General features: G+C 38.6%; 1 protein-coding gene across 1 annotated transcript; it reads right to left on the bottom strand.

The window, feature by feature from the left end:
* Positions 1 to 546: 546 nt before the first annotated feature.
* Positions 547 to 22,293, bottom strand: fbxo3 (F-box protein 3). Its single transcript, XM_052151988.1, has 11 exons — positions 22,184 to 22,293; positions 21,480 to 21,569; positions 21,168 to 21,331; positions 20,871 to 20,985; positions 18,492 to 18,696; positions 18,113 to 18,158; positions 17,910 to 17,994; positions 17,667 to 17,789; positions 4,675 to 4,790; positions 2,819 to 3,009; positions 547 to 2,687 (listed from the first exon to the last, which is right to left on the bottom strand). The coding sequence occupies exons 1-11, from the start codon at positions 22,273 to 22,275 to the stop codon at positions 2,559 to 2,561; spliced, it is 1,356 nt and encodes a 451-aa protein (XP_052007948.1). The 5' UTR covers positions 22,276 to 22,293; the 3' UTR covers positions 547 to 2,558.
* Between the last annotated feature and the right edge of the window lie 334 nt (positions 22,294 to 22,627).

Raw genomic sequence — 22,627 nt, forward strand, 5'->3', positions numbered from 1 at the left:
CCTGAAAGTGTACCATTCATTGGTATAATGGTGATAAAGAAAGATTGTGATGTCTATAGCTCTCCAATTCCAAGTTCATTCGTGTGCAATGTGCAAACTTCTCTGTTAGAAGAAATTTTTTTTTTTATCATTAACCTATGACCTGACCACACATCTAGCTCATGCACTGGCAGCCTTGGGCTTAGTGCAAGTGTCAGTACTGGACAAGGACAAGTGCCCACTTTGTTGTGGCACACGATTTATATGATTAAAATAACTCAGCACAACTATGCATACAAAGGCATTAATGATACAATGCAGGGAAAGGAAACAATTTTTTTTTTTATATATATATATAAAAAAATAAACAAGAATAAGAGAAAAACAAAAAAACAGAATTAAAATAAATTATATGCATTATATATATTGCTGTAACCACTTTAGACATAGAGGGGGAAATTTCTACCCTAATATTCAGATTAGGTGTCAGCCGATATCATTTTTTAAAATATATTTACATATATACAATTTAGCTGCCATGACTATGTAATGTCAACAAACACTAAAATTAGTGTAAAAATTATTGAAACAATTTTACAGCTCAAATAAAGAGTTTTAACATAATATATATTAATATGTGCTTATAGAAAAATTATAAGCTTCACATTTCTTCCTTTAAATCCTCCAAAAATTGGCCCCATTCACATCCATTGTAAGTGCCTCATTGGAACCTCGATTTTTACTTGTTTGTTTTTATGAAAAGGAGGGATGAATTGAAATATATATATTTTTAATGATCAACATTATGCAACAAATGCTGTTGATTGAGCTTAAATTGAATTGAACCCGGGATATTCCTTTAAGTTTTTTTGTAACAAATCTTTTTAACAAATGAAAATGAAAGAGAAGTGGAATAAGAGGAGATGTGGGCCAAAAACAAACAGCACAACAAAGAAACATCAGTGGAACTACAAAAAGTCTTCTTCAACGCATCGCCATGACAACTGATACCATCAGGGTGAGGCTGGGTTAGAATTTGGGTCAGAATGAGAGAAATGACTACGTTTTGTGTTGCGAGAACAATAAGTGGTTTCAAATCTGAATGAGACAAAAGCATTGTGGCTGGCTGACTAAAAATATTCAAACAAAGATCAACAGTGCCTTTGTATTTAGATAGTAGAAAACATCCTGTGCACAGAGGAAAATTAAACATATCACATACAAATGAAATATGGCATTGACACACCATTACCTTTTTATTTAAAAAAAACACACAAATACAAAATAACAAAATAAATTCAACATAAACTCTTGAAAAATCCCACTGCACCGCATTATTTTACAAAGATGATTACAATATAACTGCAGTCATTAACATAATCTAAATCATACATGCCTTTAGGTGAGATAAGCAGACAATGCCATAATTAGGAAGGGTAAAGGGGATAAAGCAAAAAAAACCTAATATCTTTCTGTATTTCATTCTGAGTGAAGGACTGAGCCCATTACAACAGACATTTTTGTCATAATCCTTTACCTATTAAACCAACCCATTTACAAGGTTTATAAGAAACAAGTGAGAAAAATAAGACACGATAATGCACACACTTAAATTATCTTGCTATTTGCACCAGTCTGCATAACCTCCAGCCCTTAATATGATCGCAGCTAAAAAGAGAATCCTTTACAAGGACACATAAGTGAGGACAGTCAAGATGGACTGGCTGATCTTCAGTTTACATCCATGTGGATGAATCTAGAAAAGGGCATCAGCAACCAGTGCAGAAATATACAGCAACTGATAAAAGTTTAATGATTGCATGGACAGATTAGTTATAGCCCAGGCTGTGCATGGCCTGGCTTAGGTCTATGTGTTTTTCACTCATCTCTGAATGCATCAGTTTCACATCTGAAACCCTCTGTACAGATAACACAAGTACAAACAAATCTACATAAACACATACGTGCTTCACAATACCTGAGGCCTTGTGGAGGAAATGAGACCATATGAATGGATCAATTTATTGTCACTTTTCTGTGCAGTACACAATCGGACATAATATCTGTATCTATATATATATATATATATATATATATACACACACACACACACACACACACACACTCTGGGTATACCCAAATCAGCATGTATGTAGTTTTCTCTATTAGAAAACAGTATAACAGTAGTGTCATACTCTCTAATCATTCTCTTGAGGGTTCTGTAATTGTGTGGTCTTCTGTAAGCTGCAGATTATTGTGAAACCAATGCAAGTAGAGCCATCTACTCTCACTCATACAATAAACTACTTTGCTTTCACTCAATAACAAAACACACTTGCAGACTCAAACACACATACAATGATCTCACAGGCGTGCGCACACACAGCACAACTAGACACATGCCCACGCAAACTGGAGAGAAAGCTCGAGGTAACAGGCACAAAGGCGCTGTACAATAAACAATGGCTGCCTAAAAGCTTTGTTTGTCCTCTAGCTCTCCCGTTTGCGTGAATGTGCCTGTGTTTGTGTCTGTGTGTTAGTATCTGTGGTGGGTGTTTGCCAGGGCCAACAAAAGTGTATCAGACACGCCGAGGGCAGCATCCTCCTGGGTCAGCCATGTTCATGCCATGCATTTCTCCCTCCTCATAGTCATTGTTGTCAGATGAGTTCTCAGCAATATAAGGAGCAGACACCTCACTAACTGAGCTCTAAAAGAGAAAGAAATACACAATGAGGGATTACAAATTACTATGGGCTACTACATAAGTCCAAGTTTACACATATTATCATACTGTATATAATTTTTTTATATAACAGAAAGACATAAATAGTGACTTACCGACCGCACCACAGACTCACGGAATGGTGGACAAACCATGTGGAATCGAGGGATTAAAACATCAAACACTTCCTCTTCGTTCTTGAGACGGTGGAATGTGTAGTGGCCTTCCATGTACTCGGATGTGGTGGAAAACGTGGTGCAACTGGCGTACTCGTGAACTTTACCAGGTGTCATCGTTGGAAACTCACCTGCACGTACATCATATGCTAAAATACTGTTCTAATAAACATTCTGTTAGAATTTACTCACCCATATTACAGGTTTTTATGAAGAACACAAATGGATATGTTTAAATGAATAACCCACTCTGTCTTTTAAAACTTAAAAAAGGATCCAAAAGTACCATAAAAGTAGTTATTGCAACTTATGCATCATTTCAAGTCTTCAGAAGGCATCCCATAAGTTTTTAGAAACAACATAAAATTTAGGAAGCTCGTTCATAGTTCCTGTGAGAACTTTGTTTCTAAACAGCAGCTGTTCTTCATTTTGGACATCAGGTTGTTTCTCACAAAAATTACTAAAAGAACAGACCATTTTGGTCCTTTTTTAAGCTTTAAGATGAGTTGCAAATCAACTGCCCTTCTACTGTAAAGATGGAGCAGGATATTAATGTCATGTCTTGTCCTGTCTTGTCATGTTATGTCTCACTTCTGTTCTTTCCCTCTACTCTGTCTCCCTCTGTTGGTCGTTCTATGTTACTTCCCTCTCCTTTACTCCGCTCCCAGCTGTTTCTTATTTTCCCTGAGTTCCTCGTTAATCCTCTGCCCACCTGTTCCCTCTTTCCTCTGATTAACTCTCTATTTCTCTCCTCGCTCTCGCTACATTCTCTGTCGGATTCTCCACTCAGTTATACTACCCCTTAGGAGCAACTACTGCCCTGTCTGTCTCTGTCCAGAGTCCTGTCCTGCTGGCGTATACTATTGTTATACTGTTCTCCACTAAGGACCTTCTCCGATCTCTGTGCCCAGTTACCTGACGCCACGAGCTAGTGGCACTCTACAGCTACCCGCTGGCTGTTATCGCTTCTCCACTCACCCTGTCTACTACCTGTGGACCACCACCGCTCGAAGGGAGCGTTTGTTTGCTGTTTTTGTTATCGTCCTCTCTGCGGACTGTTTTACTTGTATTCCTCTCAAGGAGAAGACCCTGTGTTGACTTTTTACTGAGCTTCATTAAAGACTCTGTTTGTTTCTTACATCGCGTTTGGGTCCTCACTTACCTTCGTAACAATTAAAGCTGAAGTATTTAACATTTTCAGTGTTAGACTACTTCCTTCTATCACAGCTTAATATGCAGAGACAACAATAAGCAAGCCATTAATAGGTTAGTTTTCTCAAAAACTGTAAACAATGTCTCTTTGGGGCTATAAAATTCCTGTTTTCGTTTAAAGTGACCTTATTAGACAACCAACAATGTTACTCAACCAATGGTGAGAGTTGGGGGAGGGGTGATCTCTTTGTTTGATCAAAGGCCGAAGAGGGGTGAAGAGGGGTACAGAATTCTGTTTTGAAAACATTGTTTATTTTTGCAATTCCATTCGGTGGCACCATGTCACAGAAATAACATACTTCATCTTTAATGAAAACATCTATTGTGTTCCACATAAGAAAGTCATATGGAACAACAAGAGGATGAGTAAAATGTGAAATTATGTGAAATACATTTTGGGTGAACAATTCCTTTACAAAGCTAAATGAGTTTCATGTTGTTTTATGAAGTGAAATTGTAAAAAAAACAAAAAAAAAAACATTAAATAAAATACTGTCAGATTGTAGAATGTCCTCATTAAAAAATGTATGTCTTTTTCCATAGTTAGTGTTTATTTACTCTAAGTTAACAGGGATGGGACTTACCCACAACGCCGGGGCCACGGACCTCCTCCACATTTCCATTTGCATTTGTGATCTTCCAGTACCGACTGTCTAGCTGGCATGCATTCTCTGGCAGCGCTGACTTTTCCATCTCAATCCTGATGCATAAGGAACAGGTCAGAGGTAGTGGGTTTATTTCATTGTATCAGGGATGTACCGATACTGGTATTGGAATCGGGTCAGAGAATGCGAACACGTTCTTGTACTCCTATTCGTAAAAATGCTGTAATAACAAAAAAATATACTGTCTTACATATGAATGCCCTTGCATAAATATTCAGCACACAAATTAAAATCATGATATGTCCTAGTGTGATTATTAAACCGCAAAGACTGCTATTAAATTAAATTAATATACAGTCCATATATGCGGCACGAAGTCGGCGACTCATACACTGAAATTAACACACCAGGAGCATCAAGCATGCTCGTGTGTAGTAGATGACAGAAAGCAGAGTGCACATTTACTTTACAGCATGCAGCACATACAGACTATATATATATTTTTATTTAAAACACAGCCTTTTGCGGTTTACTAATCAAACTGGATCATGTAGCAACCTGCTTTTCCGGTGGTGTGGAGCTGTCATAAAAGACATACAGTACAAATTGTAGGGTTGCAGTCGGGTTTCTGCAAAAAGAAAAGCTCCATTTAAATGGAAAAATTACAGAAATATATCACTACCGTATATTTATGTAATATTCACTGTAATCATAATAAAAAATAAATAATAATTGTATTATATTTAAGCAATATCAAATATCTGTGGTGCTCTGTTGTGCAAATAACTCAAGGTTGCTTTGTGGATTGTGCTAAAAAAGTACTTCATATGATTCAAATTACTCAATGTTATATTGAAAATTAATTGTTCTATTTTAAATTTTTTATGAATTTATTTATTTAGTATGGCTAGGTATCACCGACCATTTCATGATTTGTATCGCAACACACACAATATCATTATTGGATCACGACTGATACTGTGCCAAATGCACGAGAGACCCAAAGTGTCAGTGAGAGAAATGTAATTCTCTCTTGCACCTCATAGAAGCTGTTCTTACTGCACTGCAAAATGCCAGTCTCAGACTTTGAGCCTATTTATTATTAAATTGATGGACATGATTTGAATCAGTGTCAGAAATTAACTTTTCCATTGAGGGGCAACATTTGACCCCTAAATTTGATTTCCAGGGGCATTTTTTCCCCTTTGTTAGGGCATTTTAAATATATTAAATTATACAGTATGTCATCCAATATGTTAAATACCAAATTGCATAAACTCATTAACATAAATGTGTTAAATTAATTAGACTACATATTAATATTATATACTGTATACATTAAATATAATTAAATAGTAATATGCAATAATGAATGTCTACATCCTATTCTTTCCTATAAATTAAGATCAACTTATATTTCTGTGTTAATATGTAACTACACATAGAATACAACAATCACAACTACATCAGATTTTTTTTTAAATACATTCATCACACCTTTTGCCCTGACATTTTTTAATTTCTAGGTCATGTTTGTCACTTTCATTGGCTTAACCTTGTGACCCCCTTTATATCTGACCCTATTATGAATTCATGAATAGTCTAACAAAAGTTTAGATACAGGGATCTAAACACTTGATACAATATAGTAGTTTTCAATCAATGTATCGCTGAGGCCGATAAATCGGCCAATATTCAGGATTTTTAAATGATTTACACTAGCTGATAAATTTGTGTTTGGCTGGTTCGTGGGGCACAGAGAATCTTTTTTTATTGTTACATGCAATCGTGTTACTACAATAATAGATCGACATACAACATTTTAATTAAATTGGCATACATATTAGACGCGCAGGAGCTCATGTAGTCGCATGTTTCATTCTCTCTCTCCTCAACAGTTCCAGATAAAATGTAACTCTCTTGTCTTATGATAAAAAGGCAAATATCAGTAAGACTTCTATCACAGACCATCTTCAGATAGTACTCAAGTATAAACTCAAGCAAAAAAAAGAAAAATTTCTTTTTCAGGACACTGTATTTTAAAGATAAATTTGTAAAAATCCAAATAACTTTACAGATCTTTATTGTAAAGTGTTTAAACAATGTTTCCAAGCTTGTTCAATGAACCATAAATGATTAATGAACATGCACCTGTGGAACGGTCGTTAAGACACTAGCAGCTTACAGACGGTAGGAAATTAAGTTTTAAAAACTTTTTAGACCTTTCTACTGAGAACACCAAAAGAAAGATGCCCAGGGTCCCTGCTCATCTGCATGAACGTGCCTTAGGCATGCTGCATGGAGGCATGAGGACTGCAGATGTGGCCAGGGCAATAAATTGCAACGTCCGTACTGTGAGACGCCGCTACAAGACAGCTCTACAGAGAGACAGGAAGGACAGCTGATCGTCCTCGCAGTGGCAGATCACATGTAACAACATCTGCACAGGATTGGTACATCCGAATATCACACCTGCGGGACAGGTACAGGATGGCAACAACAACTGCCTGAGTTACACCAGGAATGCACAATCCCACCATCAGTGCTCAGACTGTCCGCAATAGGCTGAGAGAGGCTGGACTGAGGGCTTGTAGGCCTGTTGTAAGGCTGGTCCGTACCAGATATCACCGGCAACAACATCGCCTATGGGCACAAACCCACCTTCGCTGGACCAGACAGGACTGGCAAAAAGGGCTTTTCACTGGGAAGTCAAATTTTTTCCTCACCAATGGTGATGGTCAGACTCAAGTTTATCGTCGAAGGAATGAGCGTTACACCGAGGCCTGTACTCTGGAGTGGGATCGATTTGGAGGGTGAGGGACCGTCATGGTCTAGGGTGGTGGGTCACAGCATCATTGGACTGAGCTTGTTGTCATTGCAGACAATCTCAAAGCTGTGCCTTACAAGGAAGACATCCTCCTCCCTCGTGTGGTACCCTTCCTGCAGGATCATCCTGACATGACCCTCCAGCATGACAATGCCACCAGCCATACTGCTCATTCTGTGCACGAAGACAGGAATGTCAGTGTTCTGCCATAGCCAGCGAAGAGCCCAATTGAGTATGTCTGGGATCTGTTGGATTGGAGGGTGAGGGCTAGGGCCATTCCCCCCAGAAATGTCCAGGAACTTGCAAGTGCCTTAGTGGAAGAGTGGGGTAACATCTCACAGCAAGAACTGGCAAATCTGGTGCAGTCCATGAGGAGGAGATGCAATGCAGTACTTAATGCAGCTGGTGACCACTCCACATACTGACTCTTACTTTTGATTTTGGCCCCCCCTCTCTGTTCATGGACACATTATTCAATTTCTGTTAGTCACATGTCTGTCTGTCTTAGTTGTTGAATATTTTTATATTCATGCAAATATTTACACGTTAAGTTTGTTAAAATTAAAAGCAGCTGCATCCTTTCACTTTCTTCTTTTTTGCTGAGTTTATGTGGATACTTTGTTTAAACAGATGTAATTCATGAACTTCACCAAAATTTTGCAAATCCAGCATTATCTTCCTGTGTAGTCATGGCCGTAACTACCATTGAGGTTGTGTCCTCTGTATTTTTTTCTTGAAGTGTCGTTTCATTGTGAAGTGAAAATAGCCGACGAGACAATTATCCTTGCATCAACGGACCGTCACGTGTCACGTCAAAACGAAAGTAGTCGGCTGTAGTGGAGTGTTTCCTAAACCAATTAAAGAACGCAACGCAGTGTCTCGCACAGCTCACATAAACATCAATACCCGCAAATCCATTGTTCAAAATAAACTTGATGCCATGTTAAATTCTGCATGTGATTTTCATTCAAATGACTGAAAATGAAAAGGCTGCAACAAACTAAATTATCTTTTGGAAAGACAGCAGAAGATGAGCAGACAAAGAGAAGGAGGGAAGGTGAGAAAGTTAATGGTTATGCAGCAAATAGCCTACAATATGAGATGCAATAGGGCTACCAATGAGATTCAAACCTATAACCTACTGAAATGCTGAAATTGCAGCTAGCTAATCTGCACTGACAATTAAGCTAAATATTATATGGATAATTAATGTGTTGTGAAGTGATGGATATTATCCTTTTAATAAGCATGGCCCAAACGTAACCTATTGTTGAATGATATTATGGTCAGTTATTGGTCAGTTATTTAGACTTGTTTTATTATTATTATTAATATTATTATTATTTTAAATTCAACAGAGGAGACAAGAGAGAGAAGTCAGGCAGTTGAGGAGGAGAAAGAGTTAGGAGAAAAGAGGGAAATAATAGGTGAAGGGCCCTCCCAAGACAGTCAAGATGTGACACTCACTGTTCAAGCTTTGCAGCAATGACCCTGCAATTTATAAATGCAGAAGCCACTACTCTGATGAGGAGAGGCAGAGCATCCTTCAAAACAAATGGAGCAGGGACCAGTATATATATCTATCTATCCCCAAAGGCAATTTGGGAAAAGGCTGTTGAGGTATAGTGTGGAGTGGGAAAATAAATACCCCTGGCTACGGTACTCTCCATCTGAGGATGCAGCATATTGTTGTGTGTGTACTGTTCAAAAGTCAGAAAGGGTCAAACACCACATTCCAGAGGGATGGATTTAGGGACTGGAAAAACACTCTTGGTGAGAAAAGGGAAATAATCTCAAATCATGGCAACACTCCAGGACATATGGCAGCTTCTGGGTTGGCAGAACATTTCTAGTATTTTTGACCTCGGTATTTGAAAAATCCTGGTTACAGCCTTGTGTGTAGCGCTCATATATATTCCTCTAAAGCATGTATTCTATCAGCTTGGATCAAAACTCTGTTCCTCTGACTCCGACGTGTTGTATGATGGTCAGTCCGTGACACTTCCGGGACATGTATACTGAAAGCTGTCAGGAGATGGCTGCTCGATGGATTGGCACTTGTGTGTGAGTATCTTCAAAGTAACTTCATATTCATCATATTTACTGTAGGTTAAAATAGTTTGATTTGGTGGTTTGTGAAAAGATGCGATTGCTAAAGCATATGCACATGCCATCCGTGAATGTTGGACTACTGGGGGCACTGTTGTTATTTCCTTCTTACTAATATATTAACAATTTCTTTATGTGCAAAGAAATGATTGAAATTGGATGACCAAACAGAAACTGCAATCTACCATTTGAAACACAATCTTGGTTTTTTTAATTCTAATAATTTTTTTACTAAATTAAAGTTTTGTGCGACATTTTGAGTAAATATAGTGCTAAATTAAAGTTAATTATTTTTTAGCAATTTTATGTACATTTTATATACTATATTAAAGAGTGTGATATTTTGGCATTATATCCACCTATCTAGATGTCTCTCTAGCTACCGGCTTCGACCACTACAATATTCAGTAGCGAGAAGTATTGTGAATTGGCAAAGCCCTATTATTTAGACATCCTTTTGATGATAAAATGTAATTAAGTTGTTGAATACTTAATCATAAAAGTAAAATAAAGGATTTAATAGGGCCTAACATGTTAACATAAAGAGATGCTTCTGTTCACTAAATGCACTTGCCCCTAACATTTGCAAAATAATCCTTATTGAAAGACAGCCTTGCCCTTTACATATTAGTGTGTGTGTGAAATGTTTTATTTTTTTGACAATGAGAGAGCAAACAATTACTTTATTTTTGTGATACTCCCTTTTAAGTTACAGTTGCTGAAACCAATAAAATTAGCAGGACAGCTCTCTTGGTTTTGTTTATTGTGGTTATTTTTATATGAATAATTTTGTAAAAGCTAAGTGACTCTGATGTCTTTGTATTTTAAAATGGCAACTTTACCAAAACACAAACAAAATGAATAAATAAATAAAAACAGGGATCGTATCGTCAAGTACCGAAATGCAATCAGTGGTACTCATACTCGTTTCCAAAAAATGGCATCTGAACATCCCTATCTACACTGTTTCATTCTATGTGTCTTAGCTCTGCATTGTGTCATAGCTACATTACAACAAGCTGCATCTGTTTCGATAAAAAAATTTTTATTGATTCATAAAGATAACAAAGAAAAACAAAACATATATACTATGGATCAACATTTAACTCCCACTACTACCTCTCCCCAATCAACAACACCACACAATGAACATCCCCGTGGTCACACATGCGTACACACATAAAAAATGTATAATAATAATAATAATAATAATAATAACAATAATCATCATACACATCTAAAACTACGCCTCTCTCTACACAGCCCCTCCACGAGAGTCCAAAAAAGAAAGGGAAATAACTACCCCAGATCCCCAGTTTTCTACACGACACCTCCTCGAAAGCTGCCACCCTCCCCATCTCCGTGTACCACTCCCTAAATGAAGGAGCTCCAGCCAACTTCCATCCCCTTAAATCAATCTGTCTGCCTGTCATAACACTGGTCAGGATCCAATTTTTTATGTACTTATCCCCTATATCTATGACCGCCCCATCACCCAAAACACAGAGTCTGGGGGAAAATGAAACCTGAGTACCCAACACGTCACACATAAAACTCTGAACCTTCAATCAAAATTCCTGGATCTCAACACACCACTAAAAAACATGGGTTGTGTCTCCATCCTCCGATTGGCATCGCAGTAGGTGGGTGTGTCTTTAAGGCCAAGCCTATACAATCTAGAGGGTGTCCAATAGAATCTATGTAATATCTTGAATTGCATAAGGCGCACCCATGTATCTCTGGATGCAGATTTGACATTTTAGAATCCTAGTCCACACTCCCTCCTCCAATACCAAGTTCTTTCTCCTATAATCTCTTGATAGAAGTTAAAGCTCCGTCCCCCAGACTCGGAATTAACAGGGAGTAATACACTGATGCCTTGTGACCTTTTCCAAAAGCAGTAATCACCACTCCTAGAGTATCTGCTGATTTAGGGGGGTGTATACTACTCCCACAAATAGCAGAGAGCAGATGGCGCAGCTGTAAATACCTAAAGAACTGAGATCCCATTTGGGAATCCCAAAATGTTGAACCAAATTTTCAAATTTTCATAGAACACTCCATTCTCATTTAAGTCACTGAGTGTATTAACCTCCCTCACAATCCACTATGACCAGTAGAAAGGGGACTTATTAATACATAATATGGGTTCTGCCATATACTTGAGGCAACATTTAAATAAATGTCCAATTTAAACACGATGGACACTTTTGTCTATACCGAGTGCAAATGCGAGATAACGGGGTGTAACTTAACTTCTACGATTAGTTTGAAAGAAAAGCTCTGCAATGGTGAAAACGGGGCAAGAACTTCCTGTTCAATACAAAACTAGGGAGGGGCTCTCTCAGGTGGAAGCGACCAAATGTTTGAGACCGAATGCATAATAAAACGAAATCTTGGGTAGGCCTAGCCCACCTTTGTCAATCGGCAATGTAATTTATTGAAATTTAATCCAGGACGCTTACCGTTCCAAATGAAGTACTTTGCTATAATATCAAATTGCTTGAAATAAGAGAGATGGACATCTACTGGGAGAGATTGTAGCAGGTAGTTGAATTTTGGAATATTAACCTTCCCAATCATCGATAAATGTAATGAAGCCCACCTGTCCACATCTCTCGAAAACCTTTTTATTAAGGGGTCAAAATTAACTCACAACTCACTAAATCACACAAATTTGCTGGGAATAAAATATCCAAACACTTAATGCCCTGTTTGGGACACTGGAAGACGCCCGGTTGAAAAGCAGTCGCTGGGCAGAACGCTGTGAGAGCCAAAGCTTCGGATTTAGACCAATTGACTCATGAGTCCTGAGAATTTAGAAAAGGAATTATTAATTCTGTGAAGGCAAGACATAGATCTAGTTGGGTCGGAGACGAATAATAAAATATCATCTGCATAAAGCAAAAGCTTATGCGCCACACCTCCTGCCACCACCCATGGAAAATTAGCTTACCTTCTTATCGCCGCTGCTAATGGTTCCAGGGCAAGACAGAATAATAATGGGGAAAGAGGGAAACCCTGCAGGGTGCCCCAATCCAGAGTAAAATAATCTGAAATTAATCAATTTGTTTGTACCACCGCTACCGGGTGTCTATAAAGTAACTGAATCCATCCAATAAAAGTATTCCCAAACCATATATTTCCAAAAAAATGGCAGCGACAGGAGTCTGATCATTCGCCACTGACCACATGATACTGATTAAATGCCTAATGTTATCAGAAGAGCTGCAGCCCACGAATTGTAGATGCTTACTTATTAGTGTAATGTCTACCCTGCTATTACTTGAGCCAGCACTTAAGAAAACAGACCCCATGTCTTTCCAAATTTTTCTCGAAGAAAAATCAGGCATGAAAACTGGTCATGGGTAAAAAAAGGTGAAAAGGATACACCTGCAAAACATCCAATCCAATCAACTTTATTTATATAGCACATTTTAAAACTCAACAAGTTACCAAAGTGCTGCACAAAGAATAAATAGAAAATATAATAACACATAAAATACATAAAATATAGGGGCCATTTTAATGTGTGGAGACAAGTCATTTCACAAAACACACAGCGCAAGAGGGGTCCGTTTTTATTTTTCGCCTGAACCAGACTCTCAAGGGCCCGTTTTCTCTGTTTAGCAGCATGTCTCAGCCTTGCCCACTTCTCCTCTTCAGCTGCCTGTTTTGAGATCCTGAGCACTACTGGATCCTTAGCAGCCACAATTGAGTCTCTTCTCAAGCAGACCCTGCTGCTGCTAGTGTTTGTTATTGGTTCCTGCTGAACGGATGTTCTTGCAGAGTGTGCGATCCACCTCCCCATATTTGACATCATCTCGTCTGAAGAACTCAATTGCCGTCTTCTCCCTTGATTGGAGGGTGTACTTGACGGTCTGAATGGCTATTGCAATGTTACACATTATGGGTAAATATATTTTCTTATGGCATTTGCCTTGTACCATAATAGCGAACATAAATTCAGGCCAGTGTCATAATATGAGTGCACAGAACCGTATCCGCAGGCGTAAAACAGTCCTCACGAGGAAGCATTTCTGCTCCGGGCACGCACAGAACATTATCTACAGTGCATTTCTGCTCCGGGTGCATGCGGCTGTGACGAGTGTGTTTTCAGACATATTATGAGGGGGAAAAAAAACATTGTCTAATATTCGGACCAATACAGTAGAATATAATTATTAAATTAAAACCTGTATCTTTCTGGCCATGTAAAAAATAATAAAGTGCATTTTTTATTTATCACCATCATATTCAACATGTAAAACGGAGGTCAGGCTCATTTCTATAAAAGCTAGCAGATAGGAGCTTGCTCCGGCTTGCATTAGCTTACATGTTGTATAGATAACGTGCAACAAGAGAAAGATACCGACACGTTTTATCCTGTTGTTGACGTTAGCCTACATTACATCCGGGTTGCTGCCACTCATCTCCATAAATGAATAATTATCTTAGCTAACATTATTGGTTAATAACAGTGGGTTAAATAATGACATTGGCAAAATCACTGTAAATGACAGGACAGTTAACATTGTAAGCTAACTTACTCAGGTAAGTACAGTTCGTGCGGCAGTGTGTCCAGTTATCAGACTCGCGGTGTGGCAGATTTAAAAGAAAAACCTACCCTACTCCGACTCGGATTGGCTGTCAGGTTTCTGCATTAGGAGTGATGATTGGTTAGGCAGAGCCTAAAGTTGCGAAGTTTATGGTAACTATGCAGATATAGCGGGTAAATGCTGGCCACGGCCACCCCCCCCCCGCCCGAATATTTTCTCATCGGATCTGCACAAATCACATAGGTGACCCATTTTGGTTTGAAAACGCCGAATTTCGCTGAAAGGTGAGGGGTTTTCATGCCTGATATATACATATTTATATATATATTTATTTTTTATATATATATATACACACTCACCTAAAGGATTATTAGGAACACCTGTTCAATTTCTCATTAATGCAATTATCTAATCAACCAATCACATGGCAGTTGCTTCAATGCATTTAGGGGTGTGGTCCTGGTCAAGACAATCTCCTGAACTCCAAACTGAATGTCAGAATGGGAAAGAAAGGTGATTTAAGCAATTTTGAGCGTGGCATGGTTGTTGGTGCCAGATGGGCCGGTCTGAGTATTTCACAATCTGCTCAGTTACTGGGATTTTCACGCACAACCATTTCTAGGGTTTACAAAGAATGGTGTGAAAAGGGAAAAACATCCAGTATGCGGCAGTCCTGTGGGCGAAAATGCCTTGTTGATGCTAGAGGTCAGAGGAGAATGGGCCGACTGATTCAAGCTGATAGAAATGCAACTTTGCCTGAAATAACCACTCGTTACAACCGAGGTATGCAGCAAAGCATTTGTGAAGTCACAACACGCACAACCTTGAGGCGGATGGGCTACAACAGCAGAAGACCCCACCGGGTACCACTCATCTCCACTACAAATAGGAAAAAGAGGCTACAATTTACAAGAGCTCACCAAAATTGGACAGTTGAAAACTGGAAAAATGTTGCCTGGTCTGATGAGTCTCGATTTCTGTTGAGACATTCAGATGGTAGAGTCAGAATTTGGCGTAAACAGAATGAGAACATGGATCCATCATGCCTTGTTACCACTGTGCAGGCTGGTGGTGGTGGTGTAATGGTGTGGGGGATGTTTTCTTGGCACACTTTAGGCCCCTTAGTGCCAATTGGGCATCGTTTAAATGCCACGGCCTACCCCAGCATTGTTTCTGACCATGTCCATCCCTTTATGGCCACCATGTACCCATCCTCTGATGGCTACTTCCAGCAGGATAATGCACCATGTCACAAAGCTTGAATCATTTCAAATTGGTTTCTTGAACATGACAATGAGTTCACTGTACTAAAATGGCCCCCACAGTTACCAGATCTCAACCCAATAGAGCATCTTTGGGATGTGGTGGAACGGGAGCTTCGTGCCCTGGATGTGCATCCCACAAATCTCCATCAACTGCAAGATGCTATCCTATCAATATGGGCCAACATTTCTAAAGAATGCTTTCAGCACCTTGTTGAATCAATGCCACGTAGAATTAAGGCAGTTCTGAAGGTGAAAGGGGTCAAACACAGTATTAGTATGGTGTTCCTAATAATCCTTTAGGTGAGTGTATATATATATATATATATATATATATATATATATAATATACAAATATTTGCTGAGAAAGCCCCTCATATAACAATAATTAAATATATAATTATGAAATAATTATACATAGTTATATTTAAATATTTAAAAATTATATATATATAAAATATTCAGATAATTATAATGCATTACATTCTTGTAGCAGAAGAGTTAATCATTGATAAGACAATAGAAAAGCGGTTTTAGAATACAATGTAAATGTTTACTACCATATTATTGATCATAAGTCAATCATTGGCACACAGTTCACAGCAATACATTTCACAAGTGAATTTGTCAATCAGTTTAGGGACCCATCAATCTACACCTGCGTCAGACATGCTTGTGTAGCATCTCGGGTGCATTGCATCATAAACATAAAATTTTTAGGTCACTGTATCAAGTTAAATATAGTTCAATACTTAAAACACATCTTGAGATCCCTTAGTTCAAATTTGCGCTCCATCAAGTGTTTTGAACGCAAGAACATAACGCATGTTTGTGCTGTGTGCTGGATGGTTGTTTTCTTCACTGTATAAACTGCACGTTACCACACAGTTGAAGTTTCACTTACTGCCTTCTGGAGTAAACAGGTGGTACTACAAGCTTGCATTTCTCAGGAATCTTCCATATTACGGTCCATGGGCATGCGATTAATTGCGTAAAATATTTTTGTGTGTTATTTTTTTATCAAATTAATCGCACTGACTTAACACGTTAAATCGATATCCCTAATATATATATAAAACCTTCCTTCTTTTTATGGGGTGAAAACAAACTCCAGCCACTTGGCGGAACCAGCACAAAAATAAACAAAAAAAGGCACTCAGTTTCCTTGGACGGTCAAGTGAATGTTGAGTAGGACCCTTTGGCTGTAACGCGAGTACCAAAAAATAACTTAATAACACGAGATCTTTATTGGATGATCTCAGAAATTTGGCCAGAATTGATCGGGGTTGTCTCCCTCAGCGGATCGCCGAGCCGGATCCCTGTGAGCTCGCTTGATTTCCAGCTTATGGCCTGTTATGTCGAGCAGACTTGGGAAGGGCCCGTCCAGGAATTTCACCATATCACAATCTTCTTCGTCCTCAACAATTCCAACAATTCAGACGTTTTCCGCCGATTACGATTCTCCAAATCCTCCAACTTCTCCTTGAAACGTTCCAAATCCACCTTGGTCACTAGCGGATAAGCAGCTAATTCCTTCTCCGATGACTCCAGATAATCCGTTTCTCGACATCCCCCAATTTTGTAACCACCTCAGTGAATTTCGCCTCCATGGCAGTGATTGATCGATGTATTACAGCAAGATCCTCAAAGTCAGCAATGACCTTCATCAGCATTGCTGACACGTTCAACAATTCTCTCTGAATTTCCTTCTCTTCAATGGCCAAATCGTCTCCCGGGCTTGCAGCCTGCTGCTCAGGGGCATCAGCTTGAGCACGTAAGTGTCTTTTAACGTCTCCAGAGCCCAAAGATTTTGAATTCTTTGACATATTGACTTCCTAGAACAGTTAAGGATTTATGACATAAAAATGATTAAAACTAGCAAAGTGCGCAGAGCTCGCCGTTCACACGTCCGAACATTTGACTCACCAAAACTGCATCTTAATGAGTATACAAATTGCATTACAGATCTATACTTTTTGGCAAGTCAGCAGTATGGAAAAGAATTAGAAGAGTGTAAGCAAAGCACATGTCTTTATTATCTTTTGAAGAGAAACATTTACTGGCAAAATGTTAATACAACATTTTGTTACGTTTACGTAAAAATATCCAACAGCATCTGTGTGGGGTGCTTTTTAAAGGATTGGAAAAATATTGATGCAGAACTCTCCAAATCTAAGTTTCAGCCTGATTAACGTGTGTGAATGTATGTAGTACCTGATTCTATAAGTGAAGAAAAAGTGTGGTGGATGGACTGAACTGAGTTCTGGCAGGAAGGAGGTAGACACGGATATAGTGATGTCACCAGTGGTTGCTACACAACGCTTGTCATGCACATACCTAAAAAACACAAAGAGGGATCAAATGTAAATTGGCACATAGTTGGCATTCATTATATGCTATTGCGATGTCAGATGCTCACAAACGTTTGTAAATAACAAAAGATAGTACATAGACAACCTAAATATCTGGTCCCGAATGATGGGGTACTCTCCTGTTACGACATTATCGACATAAGTAGTAAACCACTCAGTAAAGTTAGAGCCTGAGAGAATGGGAAGGAGAGAGAGAGAGAGAGAGAGAAAAAAAAAAAAGAGTTAAACTCATCTCAACTGGTCCTTAGAACTGAAATGCATTGAATACAGCCTTTTGGTCTCTGTTACCTGTAATGAACATGTCAATAGCAGATGGATCTTGTGCCAGCTGATCCTGTGAAGAAAAAGCATAAAACAGAATGAGCAAGTGATACACAAGACAAGAGCACCACTCATTGGTTACACAGCAGCAATGCAAGAATAATCGCACTGTTTAATCTAGCTCTGGAGCGCCCCATATGCACAAGCAGAATCCCTATATGATGTGAACTGCTCCAGCTCTTATCCGTAAAAACACAGTTTGACCCAGTATGTGAGAAGTTTTTACAGTGTTAATGTGGAGGCTCTTCTTCAACATTTTGTATTTTATTTTATATTTTCTACTACATAACCTCTGGTTGCTTCCAAAATCATATTAGAGGCCGTGGCCTGTGTGTGGTGATCTCACCGGGCATTGATAGAAGATCTCACTGCGTGATCGTCCCTCTGTGCTCTCCAGAGCCATGTATTGGCTGAGGCCAGTATGGAAACAAAAAGTGAGGGGAAGACATTGTCTCATGCCTTTCCTCTGCTGAAATCCCCCTGATGCGGTCTCAATATCCAACAGGTCTTCTGAGCGATAGTGATTGGACAAAGCCATGCTGCCCATCAACCTGTGGAGGGTAGGAGTGGTGCAAAGTGTGTTTTTAGGACCAACCATTTACATTACATTTACATTGATGCATTTGGAAGAAGCATTTATCCAAAGCAGTTTGTGTGTTCCCTGGGAATCTAAACCATTTCTTGGTGTTGCTAGCACCATGCTCTACCAGTTGAGCAACAGGAACACCAATCACACTAAGGGAAGCTTGTCCGCTAACTTATATAAATGTTAATAAAGTTATTAGTCATGTCGCTTAAAAAAAAAATGCTAATCTTGATTTAAAGTTCTACATGCAAATCAATAAACCAATAATGCAAGAAAACTATGATTCCATTATATTTTGAAACTATTATGGTTTTGTTACACCGTCAGCTATGCACACACTCCCGACCAAATGCTGAAAAGGGTGGTTGCTTGCAAAGCGAAATTGGGTTAAACATCTAGGTGCACTGATCAGGTTTTGCTTAAACTGTATATGACCTTTCCACACCCTTTTTACACTTCCATGCGTTACATGAGTTTTTACTGATCAGATTGCTATCCGATTGAAAAAGCTCATTCCATTTACACTTGGCCACTTCAATGAGTCTCGGACAAACGTATATAATGTATGGGCATGCTGGGTTTTACCCCTCGGGGCTTGTCATAGAGAAGACGCGTCATGCACATCAGCTGTGCTCATGTCAGTGTTTAGTTTGTTTCATCATCGATCTGCATCAAATAAATTAGGAAAAAGTTCTGTTTCTCCTTCAATATGCAATCATCTATTTCTTTGTTATTATTATTTACTGCATGACGCAATCCTTATGCAAATATTTGATAACAGTTGTTATGTTTCACTTTTTTCCTATGCTGAAGTAGCCCTGCTTGGGAGGGGTAAAGTTTACATATGTGACTTGAAAAGCCAGATGCATTTACACTTGACAATTTTAGTCTAGAATGCGTCTCAGACCACCTCCTGAAGTGGTTTGAGTGATTGTATTGCAATTTGTCTCGAATGCATTTAGGAGGGCATTTTCACCTGGGTAGGGTTGCACCAGTTGTGCGTAAGTTCTAACGTAAGTTGGGACGTAAAGTTCACACCAAGGGCTTAGTAACTACTAGTAAGTTTGTAACCAAGTCAGTGCTTAATTTGGTTGCAACACCTGTTCTTAAGGCAAGACTTAACTAGTAGGTTGTAAGCTCTCCGTTAAGTAATTTGAAGTCACATAATATGATGTTTACCTGTATTGATCCAATAAACAGCCTTCAAATTTGTACACAGAAGTGTTAAAAACAGTGAACTTCAACCTTGATGTTCAAACGTTTTTTGTTCACGTAACTGTCAGCTGTAATAAATTATATTCCCATTAAAACACGATACGTAATAAAAGTAGATTTGATAAATAGTACACTTGCCCTGTGTATATAACAATATATATGAACTGTATCTAAAACAAATAAGGGGTGATAAATAAATGCTAATATAACAGGCTGGAAAAATAGACATTTATTCATTTTAATATCCTATATATATATATTGAATGTGTTTAAACTTGACTCCGGACGACACACCCTGAAAACTGCACCTTTTGATCGGTTTCATGCTGAAGAGCCACTTGTTTTTTCTCTCCAGTAAATGTCTGCTTTTTTTATTCCAACTGTTACTCCTGATGGGAGGCTTCCCTAAATATTTAGTTTGTAACCCTACGTATATTCTACCCAAGTCTAATTGTACAATGCTCAAATATTTAGTAGAGCGTAGATTGTGACTTAGTGCACATTTACGCCACAACTAGGTTAAGTTTTAACTTACGCAGAGCTGGTGCAACCGGCCCCTGGTATTTTCATTATTGGATAGCTATCCGATCACTCAAAATACATGAAGTGGCCAGGTGTAAAAAGGCTCTTAGGCATTTATATGACCTTTCATGTTGCATGTGTAAGAATAACTGGTTTCAGTTAGCGTGTTTACATGCACATTTTTACACCTGTTATGCTTAATACAATGACAACATGTGTGGAAACGCATTAAACTGCTTTCCTTTATCTGTACAAGGTCATAAAAGACGTAAGAATAAACCGATCGACACAAGTAGATACAACTATTTCAAATGTCATGTAAAAAATGTTTCAATGTTTAGGCTGAGAAGACTGAATATAATGAGCCACTTGGTGACTTACAAAAAGAGAGACAAGTCTTACCCAGGAACGACCAATTTCTGCCCATTATGTATCCTATAGGAGCAACGGTAGTCAATAGGAAGCTTGCAACCAATCTGAGCCTCAATGGTGTCTAGCTCCTCCTCCTTCACTCCCTCTACACAAAGGGAAAAAAAACACTCAATTTTATTTTAAAAGATAATCCCCCACTGCTATAAGTGGCAAGTACTCATATTATAAAAATGAACACCTCTAAACAGCAACAATGTTAATGGACTTTTCCATGATGCAACATGTAGATTTTCAAAGCATGGATGATTGAGAAATCGTATGGCAAACCTTTCAGTGAAGCTATCATTCGAGGGCATTTCTGAATCAGGTAGTTCTTCAGGTCATCCCATGATTTCTTGAGAGTACTGTAGTAGTCAATGTAATTGCCCAGATCAGCGTAATACTCCCAAAACAGCTCCTTCCATGTCAGGCCTCTCTGTGCTTTATCTGACCTAAAAACAGAAAGGCAACTGACTCATAAACACTAAAAGATTATTAGATGAACACCTCATTTTGATAACATTACAGTACATCTAAGAATGCAAGACACAGGATAGAAAGGTAAAGGAATGCTTCTAAGGCCATAAAGAGTGAACTTACTCCATAAGGAGCCAGTACTTCTGACAAAGCCTCTTCCATAGTGGGTTATGTCCTGTCAGCTCATTGAGTCGACGACTTACAAAACTGCAGCTGAGAACAGACAACATTATAAACATCACAAACAACCATCCAGGCACTTCTGGCTGCAAACTTTACATGGGATAAAATCTTTTGGTGGATTTCTTAATTAATGAAAGTGGTAAACGTTATAACTGTGAGTCTAGAGGGAATTAGAAGTAGTGTGTAAAACTTCACGTGACTCTCACCTCTCTATTACCAGGCCAAAACATTTTTCATCAAAGCAACATTCACTAGAAAAAGCACGAACAGCTGCTGTCAGGACATACATAGTTGTTGTTAACTGTTATCTATTTACTGCGGCTGCGTTAGCCACTTACCGCATAGTCAATTCTGTCAACTTTCATGAAGTAATCCACTTAAATTTTCCAACATAACTTTATCTTTTATCTTTAATAAATCTTACCAATGCCTGTCTTATTATAGTGATTTAAAACTGACATTTTCGCAGTAGAAATCACGTCTGTATATCCAACTCAATCAACCACTTGCTTGAGTAATGTAATAACAAGCTATCCTGTTAGCACTGCCAGCTAACTGTGCAGCGGATATTCTTTTTCAAGCTCATGCACAAACTCGTTTCCTATTCCAAGAAATGACGGAATAGCTCGAGCGAAGATGTCTACCTGATCAGATCCCTGAAGTCCAGAAATGACAGCACCAGCATTAAAGGATCCGACGGTAAGTTGTCCAAGCTTAGCGTTACGGACGTTGCCATCTTGGTACCGAATTCAGAGCCGAAACCCCGCCCCGTTCACTGCGATGACAAGAGGGCGTGTCCGCACGCTGCTCTGTTATCAAATAATGCGCACATGTTGAGGTCGCAACACGCGCCAGTGAAAGTCAGCGATATATTTTGGCAAGAAAAATAGTAAACACTTTGCAATTTCCTGCATTTATGTATAAATTTATCTTAAAATCTGGTTTGATCTTCATCTAATTTACAAAAGTGAACAAACACATTCTGTTAACCAATAACACAAATGTTTGTAAAGTTCTTCAAATTGAATACATCATTCAAACCTTCACAGTGTAGGTTGGTAAAAGTATGTGAACCCCTGAACTAATGA

The sequence above is a fragment of the Xyrauchen texanus genome, chromosome 2 (genome assembly GCF_025860055.1).
Source record: "Xyrauchen texanus isolate HMW12.3.18 chromosome 2, RBS_HiC_50CHRs, whole genome shotgun sequence".
Lineage (NCBI taxonomy): Eukaryota > Metazoa > Chordata > Actinopteri > Cypriniformes > Catostomidae > Xyrauchen > Xyrauchen texanus.

Coding starts and splice junctions, on each gene's coding strand:
- fbxo3 (XM_052151988.1), bottom strand. CDS start 22,275: ATGGCAACGTCCGTAACGCTAAGCTTGGACAACTTACCGTCGGATCCT. Junction 21,332..21,479: donor AAGTACTGGCTCCTTATGGA/GTAAGTTCACTC, acceptor TTCTGTTTTTAG/GTCAGATAAAGCACAGAGAG. Junction 2,688..2,818: donor GTGAGTCTGTGGTGCGGTCG/GTAAGTCACTAT, acceptor TTTCTCTTTTAG/AGCTCAGTTAGTGAGGTGTC.